The sequence below is a fragment of the Centruroides vittatus genome, unplaced genomic scaffold, assembly GCF_030686945.1.
Source record: "Centruroides vittatus isolate TY-2023 unplaced genomic scaffold, ASM3068694v2 contig_898, whole genome shotgun sequence".
NCBI lineage: Eukaryota > Metazoa > Arthropoda > Arachnida > Scorpiones > Buthidae > Centruroides > Centruroides vittatus.
The window spans coordinates 92,240-112,742 of record NW_027122588.1 but is presented as its reverse complement, the minus strand read 5'-3'; the positions used below and the strand labels follow the sequence as shown (position 1 = coordinate 112,742).

The 20,503-nt window shown below is 27.5% G+C and overlaps 2 protein-coding genes across 2 annotated transcripts in view; one reads left to right on the top strand and one right to left on the bottom strand.

The window, feature by feature from the left end:
* The window catches only part of Oseg4 (intraflagellar transport protein Oseg4), a 47,440-nt gene that overhangs the window by 19,837 nt on the left and 7,100 nt on the right, over positions 1 to 20,503 (bottom strand). The window contains exons 3-17 of the mRNA XM_067280836.1: positions 18,657 to 18,731; positions 16,359 to 16,451; positions 12,643 to 12,744; positions 9,546 to 9,625; positions 5,556 to 5,636; positions 5,305 to 5,467; positions 5,090 to 5,232; positions 4,868 to 4,993; positions 3,924 to 4,016; positions 3,747 to 3,839; positions 3,443 to 3,642; positions 3,304 to 3,373; positions 1,135 to 1,188; positions 816 to 925; positions 593 to 731 (exon numbers count right to left, since the gene is read on the bottom strand). Coding sequence (XP_067136937.1) covers positions 593 to 731; positions 816 to 925; positions 1,135 to 1,188; positions 3,304 to 3,373; positions 3,443 to 3,642; positions 3,747 to 3,839; positions 3,924 to 4,016; positions 4,868 to 4,993; positions 5,090 to 5,232; positions 5,305 to 5,467; positions 5,556 to 5,636; positions 9,546 to 9,625; positions 12,643 to 12,744; positions 16,359 to 16,451; positions 18,657 to 18,731 — 1,622 coding nt within the window. The remainder of the gene's footprint in view (positions 1 to 592; positions 732 to 815; positions 926 to 1,134; positions 1,189 to 3,303; positions 3,374 to 3,442; positions 3,643 to 3,746; positions 3,840 to 3,923; positions 4,017 to 4,867; positions 4,994 to 5,089; positions 5,233 to 5,304; positions 5,468 to 5,555; positions 5,637 to 9,545; positions 9,626 to 12,642; positions 12,745 to 16,358; positions 16,452 to 18,656; positions 18,732 to 20,503) is intronic.
* Positions 1 to 20,503, top strand: part of mRpL3 (mitochondrial ribosomal protein L3) — a 110,897-nt gene that overhangs the window by 88,113 nt on the left and 2,281 nt on the right. The window lies entirely within an intron of this gene.

Genomic DNA, 20,503 nt, shown 5'->3' with positions numbered 1-20,503 from the left:
CCATTGTATACAGGTTTACATAATTATGTGCAAATAAGATATTAAATGTGGAAATGTATCTACAAATGAATATACAGTAAACTTCTCTAACTCAAAGCTCCAAGGGGCAGGAAAAATTTCAGATGATTTGAGTTAGAGAACAATAAAGTGAAAAATGCCAATTCTGAATAAATTTGCATTTTTACTTTTCTTGCATTATATAAAGAATATTTGATAGTTCTTTGTTCTAAATAGCCTATGTAATGCCTTTCAGCAAAATGTTCAATGTAGCTAATGGAATCAAATAGTTTTGCAGGTATATCATGTTGAGATAAAGCAAGAGGTCCTCTGGCTTTGGACTGGAATGTTGTCTACAAATGGGTGTTAGACAGTAGATACAACTAATTGTCTGAAAATTTCATAGAAATCTGATAATTAAAATAATTTTGGATAGAAAAAATATTAAAATTTGAATCAGGAAAGTTGAAGGTAATATAAATCAGTGTTAGGGGATCATGAAACCTTCAACTTGGAGAGAATCTGAATGAAGGAAATCAAGTTGGAGAGTTAATAAATTAATCAGTTAATTATTTCATGAACATATAATATTAACCTTTGCCCATTTAACATCCCATACATCTTTTCTTTCAAAGTTCAACTGCTCTCCTGTAGAATCGTCAACAGATGTAGGCTCAGAAGAATTCAAATTATATAACAATAAGATTCCTGATATGTCTATAATAGACATTCGACTGAAAATATATTAAACACATTAACAGTCTAAATTGTAATTTGTTAGCAAATTAAATTTATAATTTGAATGATTTTAAATTTACCTAGAATTACAGTTAAGAGAAATTTTGATTGGATGGCAATCTAAATTATAACGATGGGTTAATGCAAGATGAGGTAAGGTATACTTTTGAAAATTTCCACTTTCTCTGCCCTAAAAACAAAAATTAATTTTAAAATTTAATATTTATTAAAGTTTTCAATTATCTTAGAATCATATAGATCAGATGATGTAAGTGCAGGGGCTTAAATAAAATTAGCAAACAAACTCATTTAAAATTATTTAATTTCAATTTTCAAAAGTAATTAATTATAATAATCTAACAAGTCTATAATCTCAATATATATATTTAAAATACTCACAATTATTAATATTTTATCTGATGCACAAATGCATGATATTGGATTATCTGTAGGCTATAAAAATGATTACTTAATTAATTTATTAATTTTAAAAATTTTAATTATTTATTTAAAACTTTTAAAATAACATTAAACTTCATCAATTAAGCAAAGTCAATATCTAATTTCAAATGGTTAAAATATTAATTGTTAAATGATTTTAATAAAACAAAATTTTATACAAAAATAAATCCTTAAGATTTTGTGTAAAATACATATTTTTCTAGTCCATTTCAGGTGATATATTCTCAATATATATTCTTAAATAGATTAATTCTGGTGTCAATATTTGTAACTGTAAAATAAAACATATGTATAGAAATGATGATGAGCTTATTATGACTTTCAGTTGATAATATTTTCAATAGAAAGTCATATATCTTAGTAGTTTGTGTTGCAGCCTACCACTCAGGGATCTATGATCAAATCCAGATGATCAGAAACCCTAGGAATTTTTCAGAGGGTGGTCAGCTCCTTGTACAATATTTTGTCAGTGATTGTGGGCTATTGCATTTTTGCAGCAGCTACCTAGGCCTAGATAAGATAAGTTGATGCCATGTAATGCATATGTGCCTAACAGTTATGTACAGTACCTCTGAACCTGAATATTCTAGGAAAAAGCTTTCACTGTACACTACATATTTGTTCAGTTTGTGTTGTTCATTTGTATTGGTAAATATAGAATACATAACTAAAAGCAAGTGAAAAATGCATGAATGTAAAAATGAACAAGCTCATTTGGAAACATTGCTGAATGTTATTAGTAAGGCAGTATTGATTCTTCTGATTCTTCCAGCTCTCCTGTGCAAAAAGAGAAAAAAATATGCAAATCTTCAACTGTTGGTCTTGTTGAACCCAGATCATTTCAAACACTTAACTGAAATATTACTCAAATTAATAAGGCAGCACACAATCAGATTGGTTCTGGTAGTGGTGTTTCTACTCACATTTCTTTATTTATTATTTACCGAAGAAGATATAAATACAACGGAATAAAATGAATATGACTAAGTCAATGATGCAAAATATATATTTATTTTTATTCTCATTATTAGGTCCTAAGAATTCCAGTTACAGCCAAGCCAACACAAATATGTTCACTAGGCTGCTTACTTTTGTTCCACGAAGCATTTCTATTATAATGTGATGCAATTGTGTGCACCTCGGCTTGGAGTAAAGTACTACATGTGAGACACACGTGCAATGTGGCCTATTCAGTTATGAGCACTGCAAGTCACTGCTTCACAAAGTAGGCAATGTGTTAAATACTTGCTACTGGCTGACATGATGACCAAAGCAGTTAAGTCATCAGTCTATCATTCTGGGGACCTAAGATCAAATCTGGGTAAGATCAAATGATGTATTACCACCATTAATTAAAAACACATTTCAACTTTGAATGGCAAAAATGAGTGAAAATGCACATCTCAGAATTGAGGAAATATGATAATCCAAATGAAAAATTTATTATAGTTAAAATAATCAAATAAAACGACAATAAAAAAATTCAAATCTTTAATCTTTACCCATAGACTAGTCTCCATTAGTTCTTTCTATGACATTAATCACAAATTGTTATCTAATTTGAAATATCTGAAATATTTAATATAAACTTCACCTTGATTTTCTAGTCTCATTCTCATTTATTTGCATATTGGCAAGCTACAGTTATAATCATTGATTCATTAATTAATTACTAAATAATTGTTAATGTACTGTACACAGTAATGTCACTTTAAGCAACTAATTTAGCATTTTTGTTGTCTTTAACATCTTTATTATCATAAAGAATCTTTAATATTTTAAATTTATAACACCTGATATTTTAATCAGGTGTTATAAATTTAAAATATTAAAAGGATTATTCTTTAGTTCATTTCAAGATTGTCATCATGATATTTTTGGTTCAAAAGTGATTCCTTCAGTGATAACAAAAAATGAATGATAAATATAATGAGATATTTCTTTCCCAATAAGAAATTAGGAGTGTAGAGTTTACTACCTTGAATTAAATAATCTCTTCAAATTAGTTATAATAGTAATAAAAATAATCTTTGCAAGTTTTAAATAAGATATTGATTTTATCAGCTGTACAGTACAATAAAAATGATTAATTTCAGTTTATTATACCTTATATACATGTTCAACATCTTTCATTACATCAGTAGCACCACTAGGCATGTCATCCACATGATACAATCTAAATAATAAAATTATATATTATTAAGTAATTCATTTATTTTATCAAATTTAAAATGAAAATCTATACTTTTCTTGTCCTATTTTAAGTCTTTGTGATGTAAGTTCAAACACGGTTTGCCCTTGAGGAGTATGAAAATGCCACTGATAAAATGCTTCTTTTGATGCAGCAAATATATGAGAGTTAGTCATTGCCAAGAAAGTTGGTTCAATGTCTATGTATCGTGAATCCACTGGTGTTCCAATTGCATTACATAGAATCAATGCATACTAAAAAATACATGAATTTATATGAAACTATAAATTTATACATAAAACCTAATGCATATTTTATACATTAACTTAAAAATTTGTATGTCTCGACTTGATTTTACCTGACCACTTCCATCATCTGCTTTTGTTGCAAGGACACAAAATTCTCCTTCAGAAACAATACCAAGAAGACATTTAACATATTTAATGTATTTCTATATAGAATTAAAAAGTTTTTAAAAACATATAATATTTAATTAAAAGATTAAATTTAAACACTGATAAATAATTTTACAAACCTCATCAGAATTTGTATTCCAAAATACCACAGTATTATCTGATCGGTCAGATTTATTATAAGAATAAGCAACTATATTGGAAAAGTAGCACCACTATAAAAATAAAATATAAAGACGATATATACAGATTTCTGTTAATTAATGAATTCTATTTTTAAGATATTAACAAAATTTCTGTCTTCTTCAACAAAATTTAATTAATAATAATGACTAGTTACTATTACAATTGTTTTGAGTGAAAATTTATTAGCACTTATTTATTTATGGTTTGGTTAACTTATTATAAAATAATTAACAACAAAAAAAGGCTTGTTCAAATATATGTAACTGATGACACCTTAATTAAATAAAGTAGACAGGAGTGCTTTTAATTAATATAAAAAGCTTTAGAATATAGTTTTGTATTACACATTATATTATAAATACATAAATAAGCAAGAACCAAAATAAAATCCATACTAAATTAAAGGGAAAAACACAGTTAATCATTTCATTAAAAAATAAAGAAAATTTTACTTTCTTGGCACTACAAATGGCTGCTATTTCAAAGGACGTTAGATCACCTGGTGTAGAACAATAATAGATTTTTGATATTTTCTCTTATATTTTTTGTTTTATAAATGAAATTCAATCTTTAAACCATAGTTATTGTCTATCTAATCAAGTTTTCTCGAAAATTATATATTTATCTGTGTAATCAAGCATATGCCTTAGCCTTTTGTTTTTTATAACATGTTAAATTATAAAATTTTAATCAAAATGTTAAAAGTCATATCTTTATAGTTATTATTCTATCTACAGTAACAAATTCAAAAGCCTAAAAATGAACCACTGATGGTTTAAAATATTGACATTTAATAAAGTGTGATAGAAAAACCATAAAGTTTTTAAAATGTAAATTTCTAGATAAAATTATATTATTATAGTATAAACTTATTATTTACTTTATAATCAGGACGGATATTTGCAAAAAATATAAAAGAATCAACAGCTAATGCTATTCGTAATCCTCTTCCTTCCCATGTACAGGCACTTATATCTCTTCCAGGTACTCTTAAAGTATGTAGTAACTAAAAAAATAAAAGAAAAAAGTTCCTCAATTTTTAACAAAATTTATATTTATAGAAATTAAATCCAAGACTATTAGTAAAAACTATTTGGAGTACCTTTCCATATGGTGAGTAGAATTTAACAACATTTCTCTTATCTGCATCAGAATTATATAGTTTTCCAGTAATAGCCAATATACTACCATCATGATTCCAATGAAGACAAGTTGCACTGATATCAGTGTCCAGTATAATAGGATCTTAAAAATATTATACTAAATTACGAAAATAAGAAGTAGAATTAAAAGATAAATTTTATTTATTTTGCTCACTATCATCATTTTCATCTTTCATTAACTGTACTTTTCCATTATTGTATCCAATTGCAAGAGTTGGACATCCTACTTCATAAAGGCCACCTCTGCCATTATACCACTGAATTCCAATTAAACTGTTAGATGAGACATTTCTAAGGCACAAAAGATTTAATTTGGCCTAGATTTAAACATTTAAAAAAAAAAGTAATATAAAAATCAAGCTAATGTAATAAGAATTATAAATCCCAAACTTTTTCAATACTAACTACAAAATTTCCACTTTGTTCATAAATATGAATTTCTCCATTCTGCATTCCAAACAGAAGTAATTTTCCATCCGGAGACCACTGTAAATTTTAAATTATAAAATTTCTGTAATTTCTGTAATGTAAAACTAAAAGCACATCTTAAATAATGTGATCCAACCTTATATAACTTAAGGGATAATTAATTTAAAATAATGAAGAAGGTCATAAATTAAATACAATTATATTTTATATTTTTAATGAAAACTAAAATTAATATTTTATTGTCTAAAGTTTATTTACTTCAGACAAAAAGTATTAATTTTGGCTTTCATTAAAAATATAAATATAATTGCATTTAATATTAAAAATAAATAATTTCTGTAATTTATATATTAATTAATGATGAAGCTGATATTGTAGCTGCTACTAAAACAGGTTCAGTAATGTTGGTTAAAAATTATTATTGATAACTGTCTGCAGCATGTTTTAAGAAAACTTATCAAGTTAATTATTCATTTTATCATCATCACTAGGCTACTTCTAGTTAGTCCTTTTTGTATATAAATTGTAGAAATATGAAAACACATAAATTTAGTTGATTAACTTAGAATTAAACTATGTTATTTACATGAAGTAAACATAAGAAAGGATGGTGTAAGTACATATAGGCTATAAAGTTTAAGTTCTACAGAAGGATAACTGTGAAAAGTGCAATTGTGCCCGATTGCCACTAGGATCATAATACAGCAATATTAAGAGAGTATAAAATGAAATAACAATAAATTTATCAAGATAACACAATGCACAATATAAGGGATTCAGATATCAATTCTAGGGCATTCGCCCAGCTCTGCCCAGGAACAAAAGGGTCCAGTAGGTGGACCTGCACAACAAACAAAGAGATTTTCATGTTTACAATAATAAAAAAGGGGTGCAATATTTATTACAAAATTTACATTTTAAAACTAACTTATGCCTAAAGATGTGGAATGGGAAATTTAAATAGACAAAGAGTAGAGAAAGGAAAGGCAGTATCTGTACTTGTTGATCCTTTTGTTTCTGAGATGACTTTTTTAGTTAATTCTTGGTGGGATTTTGTCCTTCCTTTTGGGGAGGTTATCATATACCTTTTTTCTGGGGATAACAGAGATTGTCTTTATTGACAATTGTCTTAAGCCTTAGGATTCTGGTAGGACAAAGCCTTCAGAAAACTCCTTGGTTTTTCACTATGGTTTGGATCAACCTTTTCTCTCTGCCATCTCCCTCTCATCTGTGCTCTCCTCTCCCTTCTCCAAAAAGCTGTTATTTCTACATTTCGGCCCTCAGGCTTTACTCTTCCCATGGGACAGTTCAGAATGTCAATCAACCAAGTGAAGTAGAAATAAAGGGCAGGAAAAAGTTCTAGAAACAGGAAATGATCAGAATCGAGGACAGAAACAACAATTCAGAATATTCTAAGAAAGAGAGAGAGAGAGAACAAGATGTTTTTGATCTTCAGTTGTTGCAGGGACTTGAATGAGTTGGAATGAGTAAAAAAAATTTAAATACAAAAAAGCCTTGAGAATGGCTCAAATTTAGTTTTAAGAGAGACTGACGATTGATAAGAACTAGAATAAAATACAAATTAAACCACACTCCGATAGAAACGTTTAGGCTATACTCAATAAACAAAAGTTTTTGATAATTGTAGATCCAATACACTTACATGAGGCCCATCTCCTACATCCAATTAAAGAGTTTCCATCCTTCAAACCCTTAAAACATTAAAAATGTTGCAATTAATTTAAAGACACTAACACCCTTCATCAGACCTGGAGATTTTTATTTGTGGTTCCTTTACAGTTTTCTACATCATTACAGCAATGCCCAATCAGACATCATTTTGCCATTTTTTTAAAATTTGAAGTTATGTTCTATTTTCCAACAGTGGTGATTATGTGATGTTGATAGCTGAATGTTGTTGAAAACATTTGTTTATCGAGTAAACAGTTAGAAACATTTAAGATGTTTCTAACTGGAGTGTGGTTTAATTTGTGTTTTATTCATAATTATCCAGTTTTTGAGTTGGATGTAAGACAAGAACTAGGTTGGAGTGTCTAAATGAATGGACTGTTATTTGATCTGACCTTTCCAAAATCCTATAGAACTGAATTTAGATATTTTCATGTTTTGTTAGTACTGATCTAGTGACTGGTAGAGAAATTCTAGATGATTGATAAACTTTCCACAGAATGTTTTTGACATTTTTCATTAAAAAGATCTCCAAGAACCAAGATTGATATTTTTATATATGTATGAGAATTTTAGTTTAAATGTGTTAATTTTAAATGGCAGATAAGTTGCATCTTCAAGTCTGGCAACATTAGTGCCATTACGGTTAAATCAATTACAGCTGACTCATCAGCTGAAGGAAATGAGTTATTTTTACAGTTTAACCAAATTATTGAGCAGTGCTACAGTTTTTCTGCCCAAAATGAAGAAACATCTAATTCATCACTGTATGATATGAACTTTCTCAAGAAAAGAAACCAGATGGTTCTCTGAGATATGTGGGATTTTATAAAGATTTGTAAAATAGTAAGTCTGATGAAGATTTTCCTACACAACAATGCATGGAAAGCCCTGCACTGCTGTGTAAAAAAAGGAAAAGATATTCAGTATGATAAAAATGGACAGAGATAGAAGAAAAATCACAATCAGAAAAATCATTGTCCTTAATAACTGCAGTGAAAGTCAATAAAGTGATTGATAGCAACTGTCATGAGTACATTGTAACAAAAGAAATTATTAACAAAGCAAAACATTGCAGAAAGGCACATACAGGAGGCACTGATCATGCAATATCAAGACTCATGACACATCAAGAAGGAACACATCATAAATCTAGGTATAGATTTACGATGTGTCTTATAAAATACTTGACCTTTTTTATATTGTGATGTTAAAGAGTGTAAAGCAATTACCATACTCTTGACTGTGTTTATGTTGATATCATATGCAGAGATAACATTTAATTTTGCTTATTAAATGTATTTAATACAAGCATTGTGCAATATCAATGTTAATATACAGAATTTTTCTCTTTTTACACTTTCAGAGTTTTTATTCAAAAATCAGCGTTTTTTTACCAACATTTTCTCCGGTTATTCTTCAATCTAAAGGTTGGCAAGTATGAAGATGTAAAGCACATGCATTGGAGGCTGCCTCTCTGTAACCATCATGCCAATAATTTTGTTTTAATATTTTTTCTTTGGTGTAATTTATTTAAAAATCAGTACTACTTTAATTATACTATTTTTCTGTTATTTTATTTGTAAAATTTAAAATATTGAGATAGTTGTGATTTTATTGGGATCATTTGCATCTTATTCCTCCAAGATAATTAAGATAGTTGACAGATAAAAGTTATAATTTATCATTAATGAAATATATATAAAAAACTTAATAAAGTTTATTTTGTCCCTTGTGATTACTTCTCATTAATTTTAACAATCAACTTTCCTATCATTTATTAATTTTTATTTAGTTTTCAAATATGTATAATTACATTTTTTACAACCACTGAACAGATATAAAATATGGAATGCATGAAATATGAAAATACATAGTGATATATTGATTGCATTTATTACAGAAAGTAAAATGGATGTTCATTTTCCTGAAGCTTTCATCTGTTTATTTGAATAAAAGTGTTTCATGCACATTTCAACTCATTCTATAATGTCTTAATTATAATTTTCTATTGCAAACAATTAAAAACCGATTGTCTGAATTCAAAACGTTAATTCAAAGTCATCAGACATGATCAATTTTGCATTCGACAACATCAATTTAATATGTAATCATATCATTTTCAAACTTGCATTTCTAAGAAAGCTTCAACATTTGTTGTTTTGATTAATAGTAAATGTTTCAGTTATATTTATTTAAGAAATATTATCTATGTCACAGTTTCAAAACCACAGATCAGTTATATAAAATTTCAATAAAAACTAAAAAGTTTTGTACCTCAACATGATTTAGATGTGTTCCTTTTAATTCTTTTCCCCAAATCCTGTTACCATCAACTGAGCCAACAATTACTGCACCTAATTTAAAAGATAAATTATGTTTAACAACTTTCATTTAAAAAATTTTAAAGAAAATATCAGTTACACTTGCATATGAATATGTCAAAATGGTTTGGGAGTTTTAAATTTTTGGCATTGTAAATAGTCTCATTAATTCTCAGTAATTCTTTTAAGAAATATTAATAAATCTCTTTAAGAATAATTACTAGGATAAATAAAAATTACTGAAAATTACAGTAATTAGCTTTAACATTATAAACACAAATTTTTGTAACATACTATTGCAATAAGATATTATAGTAATAAAGACACAATCATTTAATCATATTATATATATGTTGTTAAATAAATATATGATATATGAGGAACTCATTTTTTATTTTTACTATTACAGTATATGAGTTTGTAACAGCAATTCTGACATTTTCCTATATTGAAGATAAAAACAGAAATTTTTAGAGAGAACTGGTGCTGAAAATCATCATCTCAATTTATTTGACATAAACATGTAAAATAACTATATTTTAGGCAAATAATTTAATTTAATGTTTGTTGATTTAAATTATTTCTTACAATGGAGGAACAGTTTAGTTACATAATGTTATTTAATATAAATAGTAATAAATTATCACAAAAATTCAAAAGAATTTTAGGCAAATAAAAAAATTTTTTTTACTTAATTTGTAGGCCTACTATTAATGCATTTTATGTATTCACATTGTACACTATTTCATCAGTAAGATTGTTGACAGAGTCACAATTATCAGGATTGATGAGGGTTGAGAGGGTCGCACATGGATGCAATTGGTACAGAGACAGACTCTATGCTACAATAATTGTTTATTTGACACAAAAGAAGCTTACAAGATTTCTGCAATTTTGAAAGTTCTTTCAAGAAATATTTTAATATAAATTTTAGTGTGGGTTTGGACCTGTCCAGAACCTCACACATCTATAGTTTTTTTTGACAAAAATTGACAGACATTGTATGTGAGAAAATACAGTAATTATAAAGATATATTTTTATTCAAAAAGCTATAACATATAGTATTTAATATAAAGAAATTGTTTTTAGCCCTTGGTATGATTTTAATGTACTGTACACCCCTTTTTGTTTTTGTTAAATGTACTCCATTGATACCTGGATGTTTGTGCTTATTATCACTGTGTGATAAGTCCTTACTATCTACCTCACTTTAGTAGATTTTTAATTAAAATAGTACAGTCAAACCTGTTTTTATGCGGGGGATAGGGACCGCATTAAAAAAAACGCATTAAAAAAAATCTCACGAAACTTCACGAATGGCTGTAAATAATAGTTTTCGCAACACAATTAAAAAATATTTTTTTTATGCGGTCAACAGGGACCGCATAAAAAAAGTCTCACATAGAAAATAACTCAAAACCGTACGAAATAGAATTTATTGACAACAGATGTCAGCACTTGACTGCATCGTCTGGTCTATCGTCTGTTTTACATATTTTTGTCCAGGTGGTGTTTTGTTGACTTAAAAAGTAAATTATTTCATTTTTCGCATATTCATGCAATAATATTACTATAATAAGTGCATTTATGCTATAATAAGTTTATTTAGCTATAATAAGTCAACGTAAGACATGACAAATCGCACGAGACTAGTTGCCAACTATACTGCACAAATTAAAAATTCGCATTAAAAAATCGCACATAAAAAGAGCGCATAAAAACAGGTTTGACTGTATTTACTTTCTTTCCAAAGCATTAAAGACTGTAATGTTCATGTACCTGTGTCTTAATTATGCTAGTTTGGTAATTATGATAATTTATGACATAATTTGGGAAAAATAATTTTGCTTAAACAATAATTTGTATATATAAATGAGGATGTTTGTTTGTTTGTTCGCTATACACTTCTAGGCCATTTGACCAATTGCTAAGAAACTCGGCAGTTATGTTCACATACTTCTAATTTAGATAATTTTGTACATCCAATCCCAAAATATCAATTGGATTTCTATAAATCAATTAATTTCTATCTACATTCGATTTGCTGGCTTTACATGCACCATTATCTATTGGCAAAAAATTTAAGAAAATAGTAGACTAAATACAGTATAATCCTTACAAAAAAGATATAATTTTAAAAAAATATACTACCTCTGTTCCATAATAATAGTAGCAAATGAGTATTTAAACGGGAATTATTGGCATATACAGCTGTAAGTTATGTTGTAGCGCAAAATTGCAAAGCCTTCAATCAAAATTGATTTTTCATGACATCTGTCATTTGTTTTGACACATTTTTCAATTTTTGATTTAACCTAATTATTACAAATTATAAGTATTTTTCTAATTTCATCCACTGATTGAAATCAATTGTTTTATTTCAGTTGAATATCAACCTGTTATAAAGGTAAGATGAAAAAAAGAGGGTGCTAAGTCCAGATTAGACACAGTATTAATGGAAGTAATGGACCTTGGTGCACACAATCTGACTTAGCACCATTTGATTTTTATCTTTTCGGTCATCTTAAGAAACATCTTGATGGCTTACATTTCTCAGATGAAGATAAAGTTAAAGATTTGCAGTCATGGACTTGTTTTAATCATTAAGTAGAGAATTTTTACCTTTATTTCCCACTGAGAAAATTGTTTAGAAATGAATGGCAACTATGTAGAAAAATAACTGTGTACTTTCAAATGATTAATTTAATTTGTTATAAAAGATTGTACTTTACTTTTGGACTATGTCTGTAACAATAAGCTTTTCTGAAATTTCTTTAGTATGTTAAATGAAGTATTTTGAAACAGTCTGTAAGAATAATGCAATAGTCTTCCTGTTATGGTAGCTGAGATACTGTCATATTTCTTGACAATACATTCAATCTATGTCAATATATGCATTAATTCATGCATCTATTTGATAAAAATGACATAATTACATAAAAGAAACTATGGTACTTATATTTTAAGTATATTATATTAATTAGGAAGGAAAATTAACAAAATTAATGATTTTTTCTAATAACTTAAAAAAAGAGCTAAAACTTTTAACCATCTTCATAAACAATGCAGATCATTTGTCCATCAGAATTCCATGCCATTCCTTTAACTACTGATTTATTTCTATTATTAATCATTTCTTCATACCAGGAACCTAAATTAAAATAAAAGTATCTAACATAAGCATTTCAATAATGATTTCAAACTTAATATAAATAATAAGAATTTTACAATATATATTTCATAGAATAAATTTTAATTAAATACAATTCTGCAAGATGATTTATAAGAAAAATCTATAAGAAAAACTTAAATAGAAAAAAGCTTGGATACTTTAAGAACAAATAATTGAAGAAACAAAAAAATAGGAAGATTAATAGTTATTTTTAAGGATTAAATGTAATCATTTTAGTATATTTATATAATGGATATATTTCTATATGGGTGGTCATTGATTGCTTTGTATAAAACTAATTTAAGCATGCTGATTTCAATGTTATTTCTAAAATTTCTTCAAACATAAATAAACTAAATCAAAAGATAATGAAAGTAAAGGTGGAAAATGTGTGTTATTTTTTAAATACTTTAATTATAACATAGCAAATAAAAAATTCATTGCTAAAAGCAGTATGAAACAAGTATGTCTAGCTATTAGATATTCTAAATTTATAATTAGTATCTCACCCCACAGTTTGAGAAACAATGAACCAATGAATAATAATGATCCATCTTTGTGGGTTCATTTCATGATTATCATTATTATTGTTTATTTTCATGTAAAATTTCTGATAATTGACATTTTATCTAGCAGTTTCATTACATTGTATCATTAAAAACACAACTGACTTACTTATTTCATTAATATTACTATAATGTAAATTATCATTGTGATTATAACAAAGTAAATGAAACAAACTTTTGTTGTAGTCATCATAAAAAGTTCATTTAATAAATAAACAATCAGGACAATAATAGAATATAAAAACATTCATAAATTAAAAGAAAATATAAAGATTTTTATATTCCGTCTTTTTTCAACACCTTAGGAGCACAACAGTCATAATCAATGGCAACCTCAAGATTTAGTCTTGGGAGCAGAGTTGTATGGATAAAAAATTTTAATGCAAATTCTATAAAATTCTCATTTTATGTGACTGCTAATTGATAAGCAGTATAGAAATAAAAGAAACAGTATAATAAAAATAAAAAAGTGAATTTTAACTAGGAAAACATTTTTGAAAATTTTCATATTTTTTCTGTTATATATAACAGAAGGAAAGTATGGTGATCAGTCAAAAAATAACCCCCCAAGACTTTTACATTTTTGGACTAAGGACCTTGAAACATCAAGAATTGCAAAAAATTCAGTTTTTTTGTATGTATGGTGTGTTTGTGTATGTGTGTGAGGCATGATTTTGTTCACCTCTTTGAAACTTAATAACTCCTGTGCTTTTTGTCAAAAATTTCTGAAACTTTGCAGGGAGGTTTGCATATTAGGGGTATTGATTCTATTAAATTTTGATGTCATACTTCAAGTAAAGTTGTACTTATTGAAAATTTCACTCATTATTAGCATTTACAACTTTTTAAAAACCCATGTCGACCCTCAAAATTAAACCTTTTGCCATTTTATAATAATTAAAAATATAAAAAGTTTTTAATAATAAAATAACTGAACAGATGCCACCACACACACAGTTATAAATATTGCTGGAAAAGTTAAGCAACTTGTTGCTGAATTTTCTCCCTTTTTCTTTGGAGGGTGCCAGGGCCCCTTAGTCCCCCTCTGGGTGCACCACTGATCACAACATAAAAAGTCATTTAAGTTTTGATGTTCTACAATACATAAGAATCATCAATATTGGAGGAACATCAGACAACATTCCTTGTATATTATTATTCTGTTATTCAATACTTAAACAATAAATATCACAATTATAATATATACTTTTCAGTAAAACTCTAATATTTGATAATTGGTATAACTAGACTACAGTTATTTCAAGTATAAACTGGCAAACTTTTATCAAGAGAAAGTATTCATTTAAAAAATCAAAAGTAAATTATTACAATAATAAAAAATAAATCAAACCCTATGTGTGAAGTCACCCCCAGTGTATAACTATAGATCCTTATTAAACTTTAACTGTGTTAAAAAAATATATATATATATATATACAGTAGACCCCCTATAAAACGGTAGATACATTTCATGTTATAGGAATCCGTGTTGTACGAGTCACTTAGATTTTACAAATACATGAGCTGTTCACAGCCCAAAGCGATTAACTTACTTGTTATATTTAAAATAACTTTCTTTAGTAATCAGGCTTAAGGCACTACATGACAACAATTTTTATGGCTGTTGAATAATAAATGTTTTTTTCCACAAGAAATGTATAAAAATTTATCAATACATATTTTCTACCTTTTCTTTTATGGAAGAAAGCAAACTCAACTTTCCTGCCTAAACTGTCCGTATACTGTATATGCGTGCCACTGGATGGCAGTCATCCAATCAGGTGTCCTCGCTATGCTTGTAGCTCTCAAGTAGGTCCGCTGCTCGTCCACTATTGGTCCAGATTCGACCAATCCTGTCGAGACACGAGTTGGCCATGACAATCTGTCTCATTCTTTTACCATGTTATACGAGCCTCTTTTAGCATGTTATATGAACACGATCACAATTTTTCCGCCGTGTTATACAAATCCGTCTTATATGAACCCATATTATAGGGGGGTCTACTATATATTCTAGTATTATGAACTAGAACAGAAATATTCTTATAATATCTGTTTGAAATTACTAACTTTAATTCATATTTTATTTAACTGTGTAGTTTTTAATTAGTATAAAACTTTAAATCTTTCTAGAAATAAAATACATTTGCACCTGATTCACAAAACATATTTTTTTGAAATAATACTATATCTATACATCCACAAGAGCCGAATTATCGGGCTAGAGTTGGCTATAATAAATAAATAATTAATAAGACAATTTGGCACTAGAGCTTGGCGTTAGGCGCCATCTCTTACTAAACTTAATAACTATAATTAAATTAAATAAATAATTTTAATAATTTGGAACTGGAGGAAAAGAAATCGACCCAAAGTGGGACTCGAAACCCGCAACTTCTGCTATCCGTGCAGACACGTTACCAGTTACGCTACCCGGACCTTCAGTCCGATCGCCTCCTCCAGTATAATCCAGCATTGTAATGACCGTCGATGGTCGTCATGTTAGCTTATATATACTGGAGGAGGCGATCGGACTGAAGGTCCGGGTAGCGTAACTGGTAACGTGTCTGCACTGATAGCAGAAGTTGCGGGTTCGAGTCCCGCTTCGAGCCGATTTCTTTTCCTCCAGTTCCAAATTATTAAAATTATTTATTTAATTTAATTATAGTTATTAAGTTTAGTAAGAGATGGCGCCTAACGCCAAGCTCTAGTGCCAAATTGTCTTATTAATTATTTATTTATTATAGCCAACTCTAGCCCGATAATTCGGCTCTTGTGGATGTATAGCTTTGTAACGGGTTAGTCGTTATTTATTTATAATACTATATCTATTTGAAGAACATTGTTCAAAATTTTGATTTTTGGTCTTTTAAGAATATTTTCTCATTAATTTTACTTAATAAAAACTAAAATTTGTGTAATAATCATTACAATAAAGATAACATATTATATTAAATATAATATGTTATCTTTAATAAAATCAATAACTTAATAGAAAATTAAAATTATGAAATATCAAATAGACACCTTTATATAACATCCAAACAATTATAAGTCCATTCTGATCACTTGATGTCATTTTTTGGTAAGTTTCATTCCAAGTTACAACTTCAATTGTACCTTAAATAAAATAAATAAACTATATTTATAATAATATAATAAAAATAGTATTTTAATTACTTTTTAAAATTAAAAAGTATCATTTATAAAAATATTATTTATTATATTCAGAGATAATATTCAACAAAATATTTTCTTTTTTAAGAATAATGAAAATGTTCAAATTAACAAAATTATGAGGGAAAGTCCAAAAGTAATACATCTTTATCCATAATAATTTGTAGGTATTTCTCTTTGTTACAAAAAGTGAATGGCTTGAAGCAAGAATATTCTGGCTACTCTATTATTCCTTTGAACAGCTGTTTCCACTTGGCATGCATTTCTGAGTGAAGAAAAGAAAATTATATCAACACTGAGTTTGTCTACAGCTGAAGAGCATAGGAATGTGATTCATTTTCTGTGGATGTTGGGTAAAAAACAAACAGACATTCATGCTGAAATGGAGAGGACTGTGTGGACCAGCATTTATCAAACTTTTTGCTTGCACAACCCAATATATTTGTAATAGTTCCCCAACCCAAATGTTTATAACATAAAATTTTTAAAAAACCTGGTAAACTGGAATCACTGTATATTATATAACAAAATAAAATTGTGCATTATTGATGATAACTTCTGTGTGCAATGTAACATCAAGTACATTTCTATTAAGAGTTTCCATGATTTTGAACAGGTAAATTTAATAAAATAACAATTTTCTAATCTGTGAAACTGAGTTGCTGTATCCTTAAAGCCAGTTTAATAAGTCCTGTTAATAGATATGTACTAGCAGATGAAATAAGTTCAATAAGACTATTCTATTAAGAGCAGTTTGGACCAATTTCAATTTGTAACAAATAATTTAGTTCAATTCCAGTTTTTATTATTAAAATTTAACTATTAAAAAATGCATGACTGACAATTGTAAATAAAATACTGTTTCAAAATTATTTGGGAGCCTATTTTACTTTGAAAAATATTACAATTTTTTTTATATAAACTTAATGAACCCTTTTTTAAAATGTTCTTTTCAGATTGTAAGAATATTTTGTATATACACAAAAAAAATCTTTAAAAATTATTTATTGATCCACTTGTGCCAAAATCTATCCATTATTTATTTTTTCATAATTTATTGTTATGTATGACAATAAAATGAATAAACCTAATAATAAATAAATAAACCTAAAATAATAAATCTAAAAGTTTGAATAAACAAGGTAATATTTTCAAAATCATTGCAATTTAAATGGTTTTATGACTAAAACCTTATTCAAAATAGAAGAGAAATCAATTTCATATACAGTGAAACTTCACTTAACAAGCATAATTTGTTCCAGAATGTTACTTGTAAAGCGAAACATTTGTTAAGCAAAACAATTTTTCCCATATAAATTAATGTAAAATACAATAATGCATTCCATGCCAAAAGAAAATACTCAAATATTTTATGTATAATGTTTATTCAAAGAAAATTATACAATATACATTGTTAAGGAACGTGAATCATCTTCATCTTTTCTTCTAGCATGGAATGAACCGACCTGGAACATGAATTCAATTTGCAGAAAACAAAAAAATAAATAAATAAATAAATAAATAAAATCGAAATACAGTAATTTCTAATATTTAATTATAGCCTTTACATAACCCAAGAATTTGGCATATTGTTTGACATGTTTATTATATAACAAGCTATGGTTGTTGATGTTTATATGTAATATGTCTGAACACAAGTTTGGAAAAATGTGTAACCATAAACGACACTAAGATTCTAGCGGAATGAGTGCTAAACACAGACTGATGTAACATGTGCACAATCCAGGACTTCCCCTCTCCTCGTCACTCATTATGCAAAACATCACTCATTAAGCGAGTAATGTTTTTCACAATTTGCTTTGTTCGTTACGCAAATTATTCATTATGAGAGGTGCTCATTAAGCGAGATTTCACTGTATACACAATCTATAATCTTAATGTATATATTTAAACAAGAACGTTTATTTGTTCACTATTGCATGCATAGATCACTCTACCAATTGCTATGAAAGTCTGCAGTTATGTTCACATTCTTCTAACTTAGATAATGTTACAAATCCCACCACAAAATATTGATTAAATTTCTGTATATCAATTAACTTCTGTACAAAGGGTAAACACCTTGTACTAATAAATAAATATAAATAGATAAAATTTTACTTAATATAAACAAATTATATAACTCACCACTGTGACCTTCTAATGTTTGATTCATTGATAAGTTACTAGGAGCAGCAACACCTCTAATTTTACCTTCCTTTCCTTTATATAAAAAAATAGAGTAATAAATAAAAATTCAGTCTGAGAATTATTTAATTAAATAAATGTTCTTTATGCATCTGATTTTAAAATATTATTATTTAATATCTATTATATTATAACTTCAGTTTTAAGGTATTATAATTTGTCAATATTGTAATGTTCTAGCTTATTTATTAATGATAATATTACTTATTTTATTATTAGTTTAAGTCAAATAATTTTTTGTAATAAATAATGAAAAGAGAAATATTTCTTTAAGAAATTGAAATCAAGAATTTTTGGTATTTTAAAGCTATTTATTACTAGAAGAAAATAAGTATAAATAAATAAATATATAAAACAAAAATATTGCATTATTTTATCCTTTTTCTCAGTTTTTAAATTAAATTATATTTGTTTTTACTATTAAATTAAAAAAAAAAGCAAACTGAAACTGTCTTGTTCCATATATCTTATAAAATCCATATACAGTGGAACTCTGATACAGTAGTGAACAGGCAAGGGATTACTAGTTTTAGTTCATTGTATCCAAAGTTCATTATAATCATGTATCAAAAAATGATTAAAATGCATTGAAAGATGCAATAATTCACTCAATATTCAGTAGAACTGCATTTATGAAGCACTTTTATTGTCCTTTATGACTATCTAATTTTGTACAACTTTGAAAAAAATCTCTGATCAACTTTTATTTGTAATTCTTAATAAGATTTTTGTTTAGCACTTTCTTCAATTGGCAAACATTATTTGAGAATATATCTGCATCTGATTTTTCTTGAACTTTGGCAACATTTGTATTATTTCCAGTGTCTTCTTAGCCTCTTCAGTACTTGGAATAGAAACAAATTGCTTCACACTCATCACTTTCTTTTTCTTCCTCCTCTTCATCTATCTCCATTTTTTCTTTCGAGAGAATTATAGATTGTAAAATTTCTTCATCTGTAAGGACTTCTGTAGCAAGATCATTGTCAAAGCTGTGAATGGCAACTGAATACAAAAGGGTGAAGAATTCTAGGTTAATAAAGAATGTGAGTCATTGGCTATGTTAATGTCAGTAAGGCCACATTTCTTTATGCAGCGAGAGTGTAGTGAAATAACGTCACAAGTTGTGTTGGCCAATAAAAAACCAGTTTCAGTGTGTTGGCTGTAAAGCGCTTGTCCAGTAGAAAGTACAGTACTGTAACTAATACAGTACTGTACTTTCTAGTAAACAACAAATTTTTTCTAGGAAAAGGAGCAGCACATGGTTTGCCAGATGTTTTAGAGTTCATTGGAGGCAGTTCACTGTTATCATGGTCTCTCAAATAGAGGATCAGAATAATTTGGTTCAATTTAACTAAGTTTCCATTATAAGTGTTCACTATATCCAATGAAAAATGCATTAAAGACATGGCAAATTTGCCAGGACTAGACTGTTTGGTTCAATAAAACCAAGATTATATTATATCCAAGTTCAATGTATGTGAGTTCCACTGTATTTTAAATAAAGAGATAGCAAAATTAGCAGTTGATATTGAAAATAAACAATAAAATATATTTGAATATAAAGAAACATCATTGTATTTGCTAAACAGTAATTTGTTTTTAATGACAACAGAATATTGCAGTATTCAATTCTTAAGTTCTTAAAGCCAAATGATTGCTAGATTAGATCGGGCTATATTGCTGCTACTATTAATAATTAAATGCTAAGTTACGTGGCCTAGATGTAGGGATCTAACATCTACTCCTAAGCCAAATTGCCAGACCAACTCATATACACTCAGTTATAA